The 19,843-nt window shown below is 43.4% G+C and overlaps 1 protein-coding gene across 1 annotated transcript in view; it reads right to left on the bottom strand.

The window, feature by feature from the left end:
* Positions 1-19,843, bottom strand: part of thsd7ba (thrombospondin, type I, domain containing 7Ba) — a 165,404-nt gene that overhangs the window by 92,040 nt on the left and 53,521 nt on the right. Inside the window, exons 5-6 of the mRNA XM_028393596.1 lie at positions 16,194-16,363; positions 8,258-8,416 (exon numbers count right to left, since the gene is read on the bottom strand). Coding sequence (XP_028249397.1) covers positions 8,258-8,416; positions 16,194-16,363 — 329 coding nt within the window. The remainder of the gene's footprint in view (positions 1-8,257; positions 8,417-16,193; positions 16,364-19,843) is intronic.

The following is a 19,843-nucleotide window of genomic DNA, read 5'->3' as shown; positions in this document are numbered from 1 at the left end:
GTCAAGCTGAAGTAGTTTTCACAATGACATATGTCTTTCCAATTACTGAGTCTAACCAGTCTGCCGCTGCTGCTGCTGCTGCTCTTTCTGTTACTAAATTGGTGGTGCTCTCTCTGTGAGCATTACTGACTCCATACTGGCACCATACTGAAATAAATCAAAGCTGGATGCTGTTAGTAACCAACATGACCCCTGTTGCTTGACACCATATTCTAATGTTTGTAATATGATACATATTAAATTATTAGATTGTGTGTTGTTGCAGAGAAACAAATAGTATGTTCTTTGCTTTGCTTTGTCCAGAAAGGCTATAATTTAAAGAAGATACTGAGGAGAAAACAAAACGGTGTGCTTGTTACAGTGTTACAGGGGGAAAAGTGAAATCTGTGGGGTGCCAGCTGTCATGCTTTTGTCTGACAGCTTACAAAAGAAAAGTACAGCAGTCAGTCTAAAATCAGATGACCATCAGGTGGAGAACTTTTTTTTTACAAGCCATCTTTAATAAGTTTTTAATTGGCTGATTCAATTACAGCAAAGCATCTGTGAAATATTAATAAGAGAATACACATTTAATCAGAAGGAGGGACAGGCAGTAAAAACATTGCATTTTACAGACCTAGTCTATTGTTGCTCTAAACACGTCCTCATACTGAAAAGCCACGTGCAAACACAATTTGCTCATAACTCCTTAAAAAGGGGCACTGTTAAAGTGAATGCACATTCCTTTAAATGTTACTAATTTTGTTTTTATGCACCCGCGTTGACACTCTGGGAAATCGGGAAGTGATGCAGTGCAACACACAGAAGCATCACTGGCAAGTCATCTTGGCTTCATAACTCCACCACTCCTCATCCACCTGCTGCTTTAGGAAGACACAGCTGATACCGATGAACAAAGAAGAGAAAGAGGACAAGCTACAACACCATGTTCTGCTTTCAGTAGTTTTTGCACGTTTGAGGTTATTTTAGACAGAAAACAACAAAACAAGTGGCCCTACTAGAACATGCAATGGAGAGGCCAATGTGCACAAAAGGGCAACATATGCAGAGCTGGTCATCAAATTCCAGGAGCAATGGCTGGTAAAAAAAAAAAAAAAAAAGAACAGTAGAGGTAGGTTTAGGTTGTCTGGGCTTCACTGGTCAGTCACTGCTATTACCTCTGAAGCTGCTTGAAATCAAAGGACAGCAACATCAAAAAGCCAACAAGAACATCCTAGAGGCAGCTGAGAAAGCCTCAAGGTGGTTATGGATCAAATGAGGGGATTCATGGTGTAGTGGGCTACTTGGACACAAGTCTGGGATTAATCACCCCTGGCTGGGTCTCCCAGGCAAGGGTGCATTGATGATTAAAGACCTGAAATGACCCTAGATTCATCACTGAAGACGGTCCAAGTAGCACAATCTGAGTTTAGTTTATATTCGCATAAAGCAAGCATAAGAGTAATCTGCACAGAGAAACTTCTTACACTACATTATTTTCTATGTTATATGTACTTTCTGCGTGGCTTTTAAAAATAAAATGGGATTATTAAATTGTCAAAAAGCCATTATGATACAATCATTATCATTATGCCAGTTACCTAATCACCCATGTTTTGATTCATTTTCCACACAATCTATTGATTTCCTCCAAACCAGTGTGTTCATAAAATATGTATTTTCACAAAAAGCTCCTTATTGATTGGATACCTCACAGTCTAATCCATAGTTTCTATTGACCGCTGAGTTTATCCAATCCTCTGAAGACAGAAAAGCTTTGAGGCAGAAATGCTATTTCAAAGCTCCAGCACTTCCCTCAGTGAATGTCCACGACACCGGAGCAGTGGCAGCTTTTTCTTTTTTGAGCCGCTTTCATTTCACCGCAGCGCTGACACAGAGCGAAAAAGGTCCCACATTCTTTACCCTCCACAGGTGGAACTGTCTAACCCCTGGATGCCAACTCTGCAAATTACATCCCCCTCTCCACCACCTCAAACATCTTTTTGGTGTGAGGTAACCAGTTCAGGAGCCTGATCCGTGCGATGCTGCCTGAGTGTGCAAAGACACTGTGTGGATCGATTGCAGTATTGCCCCAGAGCACTTACTGCTACTCACATCCAAACCACAAAAAAAAAAACAATTTGGCTGGGCATGCCCCCGTGGATATTAATAATTGAAAGGTTTCTTGGTCATACCAGGTTTATTTGAAGGAAACAAGGGCCAACCAGTGGTTTTTAGCACACTGTTGTTCAGAAATACGCTTCCCTCCAGCTCTGTGACTTCTATTGGAGGCATAAGAGAAAATTCTATCTGCTAACCTTCCATGTTCAATTCATTTTTCCCCCCACTTTCCCCCCTCCCATATTGCTGCAAAATTTGATAGACGAAAAAGCACATAAAGCTATAGCGAGGCAATTTGAATTTGTAATTTTCCAGAGCGCAAAGATGGGGCAGCATAATGCATCTCAACTGGTTGACTTCTCTACCTGAATCCCATAGGCCATTCACTTAGAGACGGATCACAGTGGATTCTGATGCTGTGAAACACAAAGGCTAAAAAATGCACATTCAGTAGGAGCTCAGGGGGCTACAGGCAAACAGCTCGGATCATAACAATGCCCTATATTACTTCATTGCAGAGCCATTATGTATTGGTTTCACAGTATGCCTGCCATAAGTCTTTATGAATGCCATCAAAAACGAGAGCTGAGAGAGCCCTGTGCAAAAACAGCAGATGCTCTGTTTCCCGCTTCTTGAAATATATTAATGACACTGTGTCTCTGAGAGGAGCCGGCTCATCCCCATTGAGATCCAGCGTTGGAGGAATGGTGGGCACTGACCTGAACATTCCACAATTCACTCGCTCCCCGGGGCGCTTTCATGCACATTTACTCACGGCAGGGACGAGGTCATGCTGCCCTCTTAGCACAGCGCTAACACACTAACAGCTCCGTCACTGACTGAAACACAGACACACACACACGCTGCACTCTACTAGCACAATACATGGCCTCTCCAAAGCAGTCAGATATGACATGCTTTCACCTGTGTGAGAAGACAAGAACATCGAGACGGTGTGTTGAATACTTTAGTGTACAGGCACTTCAAGTAACAATAGTACACACACACATACACACACAGGAAGCATCTTATCTGTTGATACTCCTTTCACCCTCCTGGGGGAACTGAGAGCTGAACTTCAGGAGCGCTCTCTCTTTCTATTTTTTCACCTGCTGTGGTTTGTGCATGGTGGTTTGTACTGCCTTTTTCCAGAGCGCATTTCTCCTCAGACAGCTGCTTATCAACAAACCATTTAAGATCCAGCACTCTCTCTCTCTCTCCCTCCCTCTCTCTCTCTCAGCTTCTGTCAGACACAATACCTCTCTTTTCTTTCCACTTTCTGCAATGCCAGAGCACTTCACACATCTACCGGTGAGACATTAAATTTTACACGGCACAATGCTAAATTGAAAACATGTGCGCGAGTAACAGTTTTCAGGTTAGTCAAAATCCCTTGTTGACCATCATCGGAGGTGCTCAGCTCTCAGGCAATGATTTTGTGAACACCTGATTGTAAAAGTGTACAACATGGCTGCCTCCAATAGAGCTAAAGAATTAATGTGTTTTTGACAGAGTATACTTATGACTGAACTACTGGCCCATCTGTGCAAATATCAGTTTCAGGTTGAAATCATATCAGCTTGTTCGCTTTAGCGATGTGTAGTATCTTTGTAGATGTTCTGTGGCCATCTTTCAGTCCGCCCATCTGTTTTTGAAGACAGCTGAGAAATTGGAACAGTGTTGTTTGGCATGTAAAACGTCTCTAAGGCTGTCTTACACACAAGGGGATTTTATGCTCAATTCTAGGCTTGTCACAACTGATTATTTTTTTCAAATGTGTGTTCACAATATGATTATTTTAACTGCTTGTGTTTGAGGCTTGTATCAAACACATGTGATATTTATGACTCCTGGTCAGACTGTAGGCACAGTAATGGCTTATGACAACAATGTAGCATGAGGGTAAAGACCAAAGACCAACGTTTGGTTAAAAGTTGGTTAATTATGGTGACAACAAAAGTGCCTTTGCAATGTCTTATGGTCACATCATAATAGGGCCAACAGCTGACAACATTGACGGTGTAAAAGCTAGTGTGTGTTCTCACTGGCTGGCCATCAAGCGTGTGCGTTCGAAGGATTATAAAAATTGTTTGAAATCGGTAGCTGCCGTCTACTGAGTTTTCAAAAATGCTTATGATCCTCTAGAGCAGAGGTCGGGAACCTATGGCTCGCGAGCCAGATGTGGCTCTTTTGATGGCTGCATCTGGCTCGCAGACAAATCCTTTGCGCATGCGCGAACCGGCGACTAGAAGGCCGGTTCGCAGTAATTTCAGTGGGAACGTGGCAAACAAACATGTTGTTGTGTCTATTTATCTATAATTTGCATAGGCAACGCAGATGAGGCAGAGACACTGTTCAAGTGGGGTTGCCGTATTTTGCTGTCGAAAATAGCGGCTGATATGCGCATGTGCAAAAAGGGTCCGCACAACGGCCTGTCGTGAGATCAGGACGTAAATTTCCCTCGTTTTAATCAGGTTGTCAGCTAACTAATTTTAGAAACCCTTTGAGAAGATGACTAAAAGAAAAAAAGACGAAGAGTATCGTACTTTTCAGCAGGAATGGACAGAGGAATTTGCCTTTGTGGAGAGAGCAGGTTCTGCGGTGTGTCTAATATGCAATGATAAAATTGCATCTATGAAACGGTCAAATATAAAGCGGCACTTCGACACACGCCATGCTACATTTGCATCGAAATATCCTGCGGGGGACAGTAGGAAGAAAGCATGCCAAGAGCTACTATCAAGAGTACAAGCTAGTCAGCAGCAACTCCGTGTTTGGACCCAACAAGGTGACTGGAATTCGGCTAGCTTTGTTGCCGCTTTAGCAATTGTGAAAAATGGAAAGCCATTCACAGATGGGGAGTATGCCAAAGCATTCATGCTTGATGTTGCCAATGAACTTTTTGACGACTTTTCGAATAAAGACAAGATAATTAAACGGATAAAAGACATGCCTCTGTCGGCAAGAACTGTTCATGATCGTACCATCATGATGTCAAATCAAATTGAGGCAATGCAAGTGAAGGACATAAATGCGGCGCCGTTTTTTTCTCTCGCTTTGGATGAGTCAACAGACGTAAGCAATTTATCCCAGTTCAGTGTGATTGCAAGGTATGTTGTTGGTGACACACTTCATGAGGAAAGTCTTGCTGTTTTGCCTATGAAAGGGACTACAAGAGGGGAGGATTTATTCAACTCCTTCACTGAGTTTGTTAAAGAAAAAAATCTACCGATGGATAAACTTGTTTCGGTGTGTACTGATGGTGCTCCGTGTATGGTGGGGAAAAACAGAGGATTCGTAGCGCTTCTTCGTGAACATGAAAAGAGATGCATCCTAAGTTTTCACTGCATTCTACATCAGGAGGCGCTTTGTGCTCAGATGTGTGGGGAGCAGCTTGGTGACGTGATGTCGCTGGTCGTTCGGGTGGTCAACTTTATTGTTGCCCGAGCTTTAAATGATCGCCAGTTTAAAACACTGCTGGATGAAGTTGGGAATAATTATCCTGGTCTGCTTCTGCACAGCAACGTGCGTTGGTTGTCAAGGGGGAGGGTGCTCAGCCGTTTTGCGGCTTGTCTGAGCGAAATCCGGACTTTTCTTGAATTGAAAAATGTCGAGCATCCCGAGTTAGCTGACACTGCGTGGCTCCTGAAGTTCTACTATCTCGTGGACATGACTGAACATCTAAACCAGCTCAATGTGAAAATGCAAGGCGTTGGAAATACAATCTTATCCCTGCAACAAGCAGTGTTTGCATTTGAAAACAAGCTAGAACTCTTCATCGCCGACATTGAAACTGGTCGCTTACTACACTTTGAAAAACTGGGAGAGTTTAAAGATGCATGCACAGCAAATGACCCTGCTCAACATCTTGATCTTCAGCAGCTAGCAGGCTTCACATCTAATCTCCTGCAGTCATTCAAAGCGCGCTTTGGACAATTTCGTGAGCGCACTCGTCTTTTTAAGTTCATCACCCATCCACACGAGTGTGCAGTGGACAGCGCTGACCTGAGTTACATCCCCGGTGTCTCCGTCAGAGATTTTGAGCTACAAGCTGCTGACCTGAAGGCCTCAGACATGTGGGTGAATAAGTTCAAGTCACTGAATGAAGATTTGGAAAGACTTGCCCGACAGCAAGCAGAGTTGGCGAGCCAACACAGGTGGTCAGAAATGAAAAAACTTCAACCCGCAGACCAGCTGATTGTCAAAACATGGAACGCGCTTCCCGTCACATACCACGCACTGCAGCGTGTGAGTATTGCTGTGCTGACAATGTTTGGCTCTACGTATGCATGTGAGCAGTCTTTCTCACATCTAAAGAACATTAAGACCAACCTACGATCACGTTTAACGGATGGAAGTCTCAACGCCTGCATGAAGCTGAATCTCACCACTTATCAACCAGATTACAAAGCCATCAGCAAAACCATGCAGTGCCAGAAGTCGCATTAATGGTAAGAAATACTCATCATCTTATTGTACTTTAAAAGTGTTGAAATTACATAAAATACACACATTTACTTATTACGTATTTTTAGTTTTAAACATATTGTATGGCTCTCACGGAATTACATTTAAAAATATCCGGTGTTCATGGCTCTCTCAGCCAAAAAGGTTCCCGACCCCTGCTCTAGAGTCCTGTCAGCCTAATCTACTTTGTTGTTATCGCTCACTACATAGTGAGTGTGGTGATTACGTGTGTGATTACATGATGGCACACATTATATATTCGGGTTATTTCTGTTGGAGATGTTGCAAAAGAGGATGGATATCTGGCAGCACTTCCAGTAGCTTCATGAGTTGTTTTTTTGTATTTTTAATAGTATTTTACCTTATTTACCTTGCAATGTGTAGTGTTTATATTATACTTTATTATATCCTATGGATATGGATTTCACTAACCAGACATAACAATATGGAAATGTCTTTATTTAAAAGTTAAAGTAATTATAAAAGTAATCAGTACAGTCTAGACATTGTGAATGTTAATGGTAAATGACTATTCTAGTTAGCCCCCCCCCGCGCCTTTGTGATTGGCTGCTCCTCCCTGATTATTTGCACCTGTGTCTTGTTGGCCCTCGTTAGTCCTCAGTGTATTTGTAGTCCAGCCTTTTTCCCTCCATCTGTATTCTGGTTGTGTTACAGGCCTGGTTTCCTTTTGTGCCTTTCCTCCTACAGTACTTTGACAGTTTCTCTCTTGGACTTTGTCAGACACTACATTTCTTGTTTTTTAGAATCAAATTTTAATTATTGAAGCCTACCCTTTTCTTTTTTTTAAAACACGTTTTATGCCCTGAATTTGGACTTCTTACATCTTAAACCGGATCTGAACCACTGAGGTACAGAGAAACACACCATACTGTAGCTGTAATTTCATAATTTAAGCTGCCTGGATTCCCATGTGATCCCGTTTATTACAGAAAAAGACACCTCAGTGAGTTAAGACAAAGGCATTTAGGCTACTAGCTTGCACACAATTCTGTTTGCAAATACTGATTATTTTATTTTATCTGACATATTTTTGATGTTACAATGGCATCCATGCTGCTTTCTTTCTTCCTGCCAAACTTTGGTTAAATTCAGTTTTTGTTACTTAAAATAAACCAACATTGAGTTGCCTCCTACACTGACTCTTCTTAGCTAGGTTGTGTTGCTGACCTGAACTAGAGTTATAACACACATGCACTAGCTGTCGATTATGTGTTGCATTCATAATTTACAGTGTAAGAGAACACAACCACCAAGATGGATTTCATAGACTGCAGTTCAGACCTTTTCAACACCCTAAAGAAGTTTTCAAGGCATTATTCTTCCAAACCTAAGAACCTTGCATATGGACAAGACAAGAAAAAGGTTGAATTTTTACTTTAAACATGAGCACCTGAATGCATCACCATTACCTGGGACAATAGTTCACGTGAAACATGTATTTTAGGACTCGCTAACAGTCATGCTGTATTTTACTATACGATTTGCACTTTGAAACGAATTGAAAAGAGCAATCATGTTTGACTTTTATTCCTATGCTTGCTTTGTAAATACAATCATTTTTCAAGAGGTGGCACAACACATACTCAAACAATGACATACCTCAGTTAAACTACATCTATTAAAAGCCAAAGCATGTTCTTTTTTTTACACCTATTTTACTTCGGCATACCTTTTTTCCCCTGTGGTTCTTTACAGTTGTCATACAGGCAGGCACCCCATGGTGACCACGGGGAGAGCAAGCAGTAGTGCTGGCACGGAATGGAACATGGCTGGACGGCCAGTGGGGGCTCCTCTCCATCACACAGCCTGGCATTCACCGGCCTGGACACTGAACAGACAAAAAAGAAACACAAGAAAAAAAAAGGATGAACAGAGCTCAAGTCAAGCACACACACACAAGCAGCAGCAGCAGTAGGAGGTGTGTGTATATATATATATACTGTATGTGTGGTTGCAGACAGGTAATGTGTTTGGAATTGGAATCCAAACAGAGATATGTGCTGGAGGATGTGAAAAAGATGAAGTAGCATCACTGGCATCAGATTGAACAGTATGGATGTAATTTTGTTCTGATTGGGAGGACAGCGTTGCATTTATTGGTAAAGGCTAACAACTTCACAACTGTTAGCTTGTGGTGAGAAGCAGGCTGCACTTAAAAAAAGGTTATTGTGGAGTTCAAAAAAAAAAGACGAAAGAAGAAAAATTGTTCATCTCAAGTTGCACTCAGGAGAATATTAAATCGAAAACAGTGACCAGCTAAGGGTATAAACAGCAGTTGAAAGGGGGGCATGGTATAACCGATTCACTGCAAAGCATGGCTGACATCATTTGAAGATCAGACAGCTTAACCACCTGTTATAGGCTCTGACATTGGTCTCTCACACAAGCGTAAGAGAGAGTAGTAAGAGTACTTTTTTATTTATTTTTTCTGTCCACAACATGGGGATTTATTCAATCTAATATTCCATTTTGATGCACCTCCGCACATCATTGAGAGGCAAATTTCCATTTAAATGAAAGCCCATAGAGAAATTCACTAAATGTCCAGCGTGCATTTTTGTCTTCTTACCAGAGGTAATTTGCATGGCGTTTGATCTCCTTGTAGAAAAAATCAAATAAATTGAAATGCTTGCTTAAACACACTGATAAAGTGCACTGCAAATCTTTCTGCTTTGTTCCCTAAATTGTGTTTTTTATATAGTGTTTGTCAGTTGCGTTACTACAGGAGAGCAAATTGAATCCCACACAATACCTCAGCGAGTGGCTCTCCACACCGCACACACCTCATCCACATCTGTTTACATTAGGCTCAAGCTGCTCGGGTCACGTCCAGGCAAACATTACATTTGATGCATTGATCTTTGTCCCACTCTTTTCCATTGGTTCAAAGAGAAGCCTTAATTGATATTCTGTACTCGGCTAACACATTCACTGTCCAAATAGACTTCTGATCTTCAAGCATGTCTCTTGTGGGGGGCTTATCCAGGTAAAACTAACACACCTCAGCTAAAAAGAGTGCCACAAAAGTCAACTCAAAGGGACCCTGGATGGAGGCAAATTAATACATAAAATTGAATGTTATGTTTATGAGACAAGAAAGAGTGTGATTTGCAAAAGGAAATCTTACAGTTGACAGCCATTAAAAACTACCCACTGTGCTTAATTAAAAAGATAAATGAAATACTTAGTATGCATATGCTCCTGTTTTTTTTCTTCCTTTTTTGATTTATGGGTCTGGAACTTTAATTTTGTTTTATAGATATTTTTTTATTATTTTTGTTAGTATGACCGTTATAATGCTTATACACACACTCCAGATGATGTCATGATTCATGACCCCAATAAACATTATATTAAAGACCAATTAAAAAGCCAATAAATGAATAACCCCTGAGTTTATGTTAATATAGCATCCTATCTTTCATTTATGCCACTGACATAAAGTCAGGTAGTAATTTGGTGTGCTATTGTGCATGCATCTGGCAGCTTATCATTCATGATATGAATTTGAATGATCTAAACTGAATAAGTGTCTGCAGAACTTGACAGGCCATTATTTACTATACACATCCTTACACCATTTGGACATGGGTCCAGTAACAATTGTATATATTTTTAAAGGCAGACATATTTGTCATTCAGATATACAACCAGTGTATACAAAATTCTGTTGCATTGGTTCAACATAGTATTAATAGATACATCACAGACTAATTATATTTAATTAAAAAGTGCCTTGCTTTTGCTTTTTGATAACCTTGGCCACTTCAGCCCGGGTGATAAATGAGTCCACCAGCCTCTGCTTCATAAATGGAAGGCCTGTTGGTGGGATTAAGGAGCTCCTTAAAGTACTCTTTCCACTGTCTGACAACATCCCAAGTCGAGGGCAACAGCTCCCCACCTCCACTGTAAACAGTGTGGTGGAAGTACTGTTTCTCCTTTTTGAAGTGCCGAATTGTTTGCCAGAATCTCCTGGAAGCCGACCGATAGTCCTCCTCCATGGCCTCTCCAAACTCTTCCCAGGCAAGTTTTTGCCCTAGCTGCAGCATGCTTGGCCTGCCAATACTTAGCAGCTGCTCCAGGAGTCCCACAAGCCAAGCAAGCTCAATATCACTCCTTCTTCAGCTTGATGGCATCCCTGACTTCCAGTGTCCACTGGGTCCGAGGATTTCTGCCATGACAGGCACCAGAGACTTTGCAGGAGCAGCTTTGGACAGCTGCATCAACAATGGAGGCAGAGAACATGGTCTATTAAGACTGAATGTCTGCAACTTCCCTTGGAATATGGTTGAAACTCTCCCAGAGGTGGAAGTTGAAGATCTCCCTGGGAAGGTTTGACCAAATGTTTGCAACAGACCCATACAATACGTTTGTGTCTGTCCTCCGCCAAGGGATCCAACTCACCATCACATGGTGGTCAGTTAAAAGCTCGGCCGCTCTCTTCACCAAGTCCAAGACACACGGCCGTGGTCAGATGACACAACTAAAAAGTTGATCAATGACTATAACCACAGTGATAGACCTCTCCCCAACCCTAAGGTGCAGGGAGGCAACTCTCTCATCTACTGGGGAAAACTCCAACACATGGCAGCGGAGCTGGGGAGTTATAAGCAAGCCCACACCAGCCTGCTGAGCAACTCCAGAAGAGAAAAACGTCCAACCTATCACAAGAAGTTGGGTTCCAGAGCCCAAGCTGTGCGTGGAGGTGAGCTCGACTTCTTCGGTACCACTCACCACTCAGGTGGTGAGCCCACAGGAGGTCGGCCCCATGTCGCTCTTTCAGGCCTCATGGGGAAACACCCAACCACAAGGCACTCACATTCAAGACCCAACCTCAAGCCTTAGCTCCAGGGTGGGGCCCTGGCTGTGCCATGCTGGGTGGCGTAACGGCACATTAGGCCCCCGACAACATAGCTCCTAGGATCATTCAGGCACTCAAACCCCTCCACTAAGGTAGCAGTTCAGAGGGCAATGTAAAAAAGTGCGTGCACACATCAAGTCAAGTCTCAAATGACTGAAATGAACGTTCTCTCATTAGATTGAAAGTATACTGCCATAGGCGTCGCTACCATTATATCAGAGGGGGACATGTCCTCCCCACATTTTAAACGGCTCGTTTGGACCCCCCACATTTAGTGAGTAGGAAACTCCACCTAACGCTGTTTCGATTGCTCGTGAAAAACTCTGTTCCACTTGGTTCATAAGAGAATAAACTCACCGCTGAAATCCACTCCATGTTTTCCTGGTTACCACAGCACTGCAATACCGTTACTATAGTAACAGAGTATCAAAGCCAGTGGTTTCTTCGAGCGAGCGTAAAACACCGTAAAGAGAACCGTCGGTGCTGGTCGAAGCTGGAGGAGGTGACGTCAGTGTCATCCCACAAAGTCCAGCTCATGCTGAAGCCTTACTGCTTTGTCACATGGCCCAAGTGACGTTAGGTTGATGTTAAATCAACTTAGAAAAGTTGGGAGGAAGCTACTGTTTACTTTCAGTTACAGTAGACAGTTTTATTTGTCTGATGACATGTTGTTGCCTTTTCTGCTGCCTCCCCACACACAATGGACATGAGGAGATTCCCAACAAAGACACGGAGAGTTAGAGTTGTTTTCAGCATTAACCCATATTGTAATGAGGCCAGGTTAGCCCCTGTTAGCCTGCTAGCTTCAGCCTCGCCGAGCCAGTGCACAGCCACCTGCTCCTATTCTTATCAGCAAGAGTAAAATACATGTGATGGACCGTCAGGACACAGTGGAGCATTATATGAACAGGGAAACACTGATGTAGCAGATGAGGCAGGGCATCATTATAAACACATCCACAAGGTTTGTTGTGAGTTGTGCAGTTTTATCAGCAAATAAAGATAAAGACATGCATCTTTTTGTAAGTTAGTCTTTTTAGTGTTTCAGTATTATCTGCATTAAGCAGTTTGGTTCATTTTTTTCTATGGGATTTGCCAGTTTTTTGTCTCTGTAAATGAGAGAAGGCCTCAGATATGGAGGCTGTTAGTGTAGTAGCACCAGTATGTTTGACAAAACTGTTGTTTCACTTGGAATTAGTTTCTGTTTGTCACCGTGTTTTTGTTGAATCTGTCTCTGAAATAGTCATTAAGTGTTTACTTCTGTAGGTAAAATAGTTTAACAACCTCTTAAAATCCACAGGAAATCGCAGCTACTTCATATTATTATATTATATTTCATAATATACTGATGTACTTTTTTTCACCACCCACCCACAGAAGGTGTCCCCCCCACATTTTTAATGCTTCCTACGCCATTGTATACTGCTGTGGTGAGACGCTCTGTTGCCCTCTGTTGGTTTTTATGGACACAAGTTGCTTGCTCTTTCCTCCTGATGAGGACTGATGTGCACTGATGAGGCTGCACCATCATCTATTATTATACACTACAGTATCAAAACTGATCAGAGCATGGTCACTTAGGAGGACTTTAATTCTGCTAGCTATGTGTCTATATCTGTATAATAGCTCAAGCTACATTCTGATGATGTTGATATACATCTTTGATTTACAATAAAAACAAAGTTTCCTGTCAATCAGTTTCCACTTTCATGTTTTGCTGAAAATACTCATTTTCTACTTCAATCCACCCTAAACACAATTACATAGATGACTGTAAAAGTGAATGCAGTTCAAGTTAGTGTCCTCCTACACAAAAAGTTTGATTTAATTGCTTAGGAAAGAAGGACCAAAGAGTACACTGAAAGGGTTGTAATAATATCACTCGCAACATTTTACCTCGATGTTCCTTCAGGCTTTTCAGGCAGCCCAGTGCCAAGGAAAGCAGGAAGAGGAACACAGCTAAAGGTGTGGAGTGATGAATTTGACATTTTTTGTATCATCTGCCAGGGGCAACACAGCTTGACTAAAGGTGATATTAGCTAGGTGTAGTCCCTGATAAACTATACACTTCGTTCTAAACTTAGACTGTTTCTCAATTATTCACTCCATAGGTTTTTTCAAAATAGATACTTTAACCCAGAGATTGTGTACAGGTGTAAATTCTTCTTCCTTTTGTGTGTTCACACAGACTTTTAAATTGGCATAATGCCACCTCAGTGCAGGCTTGCAGGAATGCCTCATGTCAGTTTCTATGGAACATTCCACTATGCCAGCTCATTTACTCACCCAACCTCTGATGTTGGTCAGAGAGGCCTAACAGACGTGCGACAAAATGCTCTACCATTTCTACCTATGTGCGTTTTGTTCAACAATACTTTTATTGAGTCTTTAACACAAACTGACCCCTGAGCAAGCAGTTAAGGCAACAGGGGCACATCCCCTTGAGCAGACCCTGGTCAGCAGTGACAAAGAATAAAACCACAACAGGGCTGCAAGGAACAGTCTGTGTGTGTGCAAGGGGCTATTAAGTCATTTTTAAGCTATTTGTGCTATTATTAACATAGTATAGAAATATTTAAATAAAGTTTTCATAACAAAATTTTAAAATTAGCCAATAAACATTATTCTTAAAAAAATTAAAATGAAATGAATTATATATTAGCATTAAACAATATAAACTGAACCCTCTTCCTAAGAAAATTTCAAAAGTTAATTTGTATACACTGTATATATAAGGGTGTCCGCTACCTTAGGCTATCAATATATAAAAAAAGTTGTATGTATCTGCAGTGTTAACTTTAAATCTTTAAACCAAAATCTCAACAGCCATTGTTAACGTGTAATAATGTCCCTGTTTTCTTTGGAATAAATAAAGAAATAAGTAAATCCAACAACATTATAATTTATTCATGTTAAGTTCTTCATAATTTTCTCCTATTCATCTATTGACGTAAGCAAGCTGCTGCTCTGACCACTGGGAGCAATTTCAGCCTCTGTGCTTTCCCACTGACACTTCTCTGTATAAAACAGTATAATCAGCCTCCAAGCAAGCACAAACGCTGCCTTTACTCTTATTCTCAGATGAAGCATCTAACACACAATAAAAGTGTCCGTGCATTCTTCTTGGTTAGCGGTGTGTTTCTTAGTATAGCACTTTTCAAGCAGAGCAGGACAAAGAAGCTTTAGGTCTCATTCAGCTAAACATGCTCTCTCTTTCACACACACTCTCTCTGATCGTACTCACAGGGAGTAATTTGGGCTTCATTGTCTTTTTTGATTGTGTGAATGTTTCTGCTGCCTGGGCGGGTGCTGCTAGCATGGCTATAGATTTGTTGTTTTGTTAATTTACATGACACAGTGCGGCATCTCTGAAGACACAAAAACGTTGTGTTCTATTCCAAGTCTGTGAATGTCTAAAAAACACTTGACCACAAGTCAACAAAGAGAAGTCAGTAGCTTCCTGCTCTTGCTGCTTTAAAAATTAAATAAGTTGTACTTTACATTTAGAGCAGCAGCTCAATGAAACACATTCAGCTTAATACACTGCTCCAAAGGGAACACTAGAACACCTCCAAGATCTCATTGAATGAAATATTCCAGTTGAAAATCTTCATTCATTACTTAGTGGAATATGTTTAAAACAAAATAACATAAAAATATCAATGTAAGTCAAAATTATTAACCCATGGAGGTCTGGATTTCGAACCATACTCAAAATAAAGTGAAAATTACATTACAGGCTGATCCAACTTGAGTGGATATTCCTCAAGACAAGTCAAAATGAGGCTCAGTAGTGTGAGTAGTCTGAATCCTGAATCCTGATCCATTGGATTCAGGTCTAGGGAACAGGCAGGCCAGTCCATAGCACAGTGTTGGGCTGTACGCACAAATCCCTTTGTGGATGTCGGGCCCTCATATCACCCTCATGGATTCTGTTTCTGACATGTTTGATAATATTTGCATTTAATGCATATTATTTAATTTAGTGCAGGAGGTCATGTTGCAGGGCTCTGGCAGTGCTCCTCCTGTTCCTCCTTGCACAAAGGAGGAGGTAGTGGTTCTGCTGCTGGGTTGTTGCCCTCCTACAGCCCCCTTCACGTCTCCTGTTGTACTGGCCTGTCTCCTGGTATCTCCTCCATGCTCTGGACACTGTGCTGACAGACACAGCAAACCTTCTTGCCACAGCTCTCATTGATGTTCCATCCTGGATGAGCTGCACTACCTGAGCAGCTTCTGTGGGTTGTAGACACCGCCTCATGCTACCTCTAGGGGTGAGAGCACTGACAAAATGCAAAAGTGATCAAACATCAGGCAGAAAGGATGAGAGCAGAGAAATGGTCTGTGGTCAGCACCTGCAGAACCTCTGCTTTATAGGGCTTGTCTTGATAACTGCCTCTCATTTCCACCTGTTGTCTGTTCCATTTGCACAGCAGCTGAAACTGATTCACAATCAGTGTTGATCCTAACTGGACAGGCTGATTTCACACAAGTGTGACTTGGAGTTACATTGAGTTGTTTAACTGTTGCTTTATTTTTTGACCAGTGTATTATAGTGCTGTTACTTTGACCATGCTTCAGCTTTAGGAATGCAACATCACGTTCTTCTGTTCACATTCACCTTAATAATTTATACCCCACTGCTAAGTTTACTTAAGCTTTTATTTATACTGTATCTTTTTTTTGTACTTCCAGCAAGCCTTAGGTCAACTTGTTTTTTTTTTTCTTTTTTTTCTTTTCTCCTTACCCTCCTTCCTGTGATGTGGTGCTGAGTCATCAGGGACTTGAACGCAGTAGGTCTTCCTGGTCTGGATCCCTCCTCCACACAGCACACTAACATTAGCTGTGCGGCGGTCCTGCTGGCCCAGTAAGGGTAAAATACGGCATTCATCCCAGTCAGTGGCTTTCCATTCATACCTGTTAATAATAATAATAAGATAATAAGAAAAAAAAGTCAGTGATGGAATGAAAAAAAATATGTACCAGAGATCTGGGCTAAATATCATCTATATTAAAGTTGTTGAACACATTTGTCATGCCAGGTTTCTGTTCTACTTAGTTATTTTCTTGTTTTATTTTGAAATATCTTTTCTCTTATGTTGGCATAGTTTAATTTCCTGTTTAGTGTCAAGGTCAGGGATCTTGTCAAAACAGAATTTCTAAGGAATTAGGGAAAGTTCAGCAGTGAGATATTTTGACTACACTTTCACTGAGGTCTCTCGGAAGAGTCCACCTCAGGTCAGCTGCCGGTAAAAGTCCTCAAACAAGCATTCGCCTATCAAGTCTCCGACAGGACGCTGAACGCTGTCCAACCTGTGATGATCTACTTCTGTTTTATTTTTGTGAGTCTCCAATGGTCTTAAGTAAGCACTCAGTTAGGAACCTTCCAAAGACTGTTCAACCATAGCCCAGTTTGTGTGTTCCTCGGTTCCTGATACTTCCTGTTTTAGTTTGGTTTAGACTGTCTCAATTTGTTTTACTTCCTGTCGTATTCCATGATCTGTGATTGGCTGCCTTGCCCTAATTGTTTCCAGCTGTGCCTCGTTACCCTTAACCTGATGTATTTAACCCATGTGCTTCTCTCCTCTGCTTGGCTCTTCAGTCTGATGTCTAAGCTTGTTATCCTGCCTAGTTGTTTGTGTCACTTGATCATCCTGCACTGTCCAAGCTTGGTTTCTACTCCTCATGGAGGGCACACCAATAACAATGTTGGACAGAGCCAGGCTTAACTGGTGTGTTGGTCAATAAACAATGTTGGTCATAAACTTTGCCAACACAGGCTTTCTGCTCTAGGCTCTGTGCATGCTCACATTAAAGTGGGATTTTAATGTGCTATTTGATGGTCTTTCCATATTACCATGCTACAATAACAACAGCAATAACCAGGATGGAATAGAGAGATACTGTCATGATCCTCAGTTTGCTTAGCTATATATTCCTTGTTTGGTTTTGTTGGATTTCCAGTTTTATTTTTGGAAGCAGTGTTTCCTTGTGTCTCAGTCAGTTTTACCTCCTCTTGTGTTTCCCTCCATTTTTGTCCGTTCTGTGTTGTTCACGTCTGCTACACTGGTTTGTGTGAGCCTGCATTTTGGTAAATTTGAACTACACACAACAAATTGGAGAATATGGAACTATCATCAAGTCTGAGGCCATGATTCTCGACCGGGAAAAGATGGCAGGGGGGAGGCTCCTGCCTCAAGTGGAGGAGGAGGAGGAGGAGGAGGATTTAACGTGAGATTAGTGCAACTTCTACCGGTCTGTTGTGGTATCTACCGGCCAATCTTTGTTCCTACTCTCACCTATGATTGCGAATACAAGCCGAAGTGTGGCTGGGCTCTCCCTTAGAGATAAGGTGAGGAGCTTGGTCACCCAGAGATAGGAGTAGAGCCACTGCTCCTCCACATCGAGAGCACCCAGCTGAGGTGGCTCGGGCATCTGTTTCGGATGCCCCATGGACACCTCCCTGGGGAGGTGTTCTGGGGCCTCACCCTGGGGGAAACCCAGGACACTGTGGAGAGACTATGTCTCTCAGCTGGCATGGGATTCCCCCGTAAAAAGCAGGAAGAAGTGTCAGTGAGAAGGAAGTCTGGCTGTCTCTGCTTAGACTGCTGCCAGCCCTGGATAAGCAGTTTGAGGTTGAATAGATCCATCAGCATAACTAAAGCAACAGAGCTGCAGTAAATAAGACCAGAGAGGCATGCTGGGAAAATTTTAAGTGTATTTTAACAACTTTATAATCCACATGTGACTTTTATATGAAAATGTTTCATATCAGTCTCACACTGACTTTATCCAAATACCCCTTATGATGGAAAGAAGAACAAGGACCGTGACGTCGCCCGGTATGGCGCAGCCGGGGCCCCACCCTGGAGCCAGGCCCGGGGTTGGGGCTCGAATGCGAGCGCCTGGTGGCCGGGCCTTTCCCCACGGGGCCCGGCCGGGCTTAGCCCGAAGGAGCGACGTGGGGCCGACCTCCCATGGGCCCACCACCGGTGGGAGGGACCGTAGGGGGCCGGTGCAGAGTGGATTGGGTGGCAGTCGAAGGCGGGGGCCTCGGCGACCTGATCACTGGACACAGAAACTGGCTCTGGGGACATGGAATGTCACCTCGCTGGGGGGGAAGGAGCCTGAGCTTGTGCGGGAGGCTGAGCGGTACCGACTAGATATAGTCGGGCTCGCCTCCACACACAGCTCGGGTTCTGGAACCCAACTCCTTGAGAGGGGTTGGACTCTCTTCTATTCTGGAGTTGCCCATGGTGAGAGGCGGCGGGCTGGTGTGGGCTTGCTTATAGCCCCACAGCTTAGCTGCCATGTGTTGGAGTTTTCCCCAGTATGTGAGAGGGTCGCCTCCCTGCGCCTTCGGGTTGGGGAGAGGTCTCTCACTGTGGTTTCGGCGTATGCGCCGAACAGCAGTGTAGAGTACTTGACCTTCTTACAGTCTCTGGGAGGGGTGCTGGATGGCGCCCCAACCGGGGACTCTGTCATCTTGCTGGGAGACTTCAACGCCCACGTGGGCAGTGACAGTAACACCTGGAGAGGCGTGATTGGGAGGAACGGCCTCCCCGATCTGAACCCGAGTGGTGTTTGTTATTGGACTTCTGTGCTGGGCATGGTTTGTCCATAACGAACACCATGTTCGAGCACAAGGTTGTCCATCGGTGCACCTGGCACCAGGACACCCTAGGCCGGAGGTCAATGATCGATTTTGTAATCATGTCAGCTGACCTTCGGCCTTGTGTTTTGGACACTCGGGTGAAGAGAGGGGCTGAGCTGTCAACTGATCACTACCTGGTGGTGAGTTGGATCCGTTGGCGGGGGAAGAGGCTGGACAGGCCCGGCAGGCCCAAATGTACTGTGCGGGTCTGTTGGGAGCGTTTGGCCGAACCCGCCGCTAAGGAGATCTATAACTCCCACCTCCGGGAGAGCTTCGCCCAGATTCCGAGGGAGGCTGGAGACATTGAGTCGGAGTGGACCATGTTTTCCACCTCCATTGTCGATGCAGCTGTCCAAAGCTGCGGCCACAAGGCCTCTGGTGCCTGTCGTGGCGGCAATCCCCGGACCCGGTGGTGGACACCGGAGGTCAGGGATGCCGTCAAGCTGAAGAAGGAGTCCTATCGGGCCTGGTTGGCTTGTGGGACTCCTGAGGCAGCTGATAGGTATCGGCAGGCCAAGCATGCTGCAGCGAAGGCAGTTGTAGAGGCAAAAACTCGGGCCTGGGAGGAGTTTGGGGAGGCCATGGAGGAGGACTATCGGTCAGCCTCAAAGAGATTCTGGCAAACCGTCCGGCGCCTCAGGAGGGGGAAGCAGTACTCTGCCAACACTGTATTCAGTGGGGGTGGGGAGCTGTTGACCTCGACTGAGGGGGTGGTTGGACGGTGGAAAGAGTACTTTGAGGGT

Source organism: Parambassis ranga, chromosome 21 (assembly GCF_900634625.1).
Source record: "Parambassis ranga chromosome 21, fParRan2.1, whole genome shotgun sequence".
NCBI lineage: Eukaryota > Metazoa > Chordata > Actinopteri > Ambassidae > Parambassis > Parambassis ranga.
Note: the sequence above shows the minus strand (reverse complement) of the source record. Positions and strands in the feature narration are given on the sequence as shown.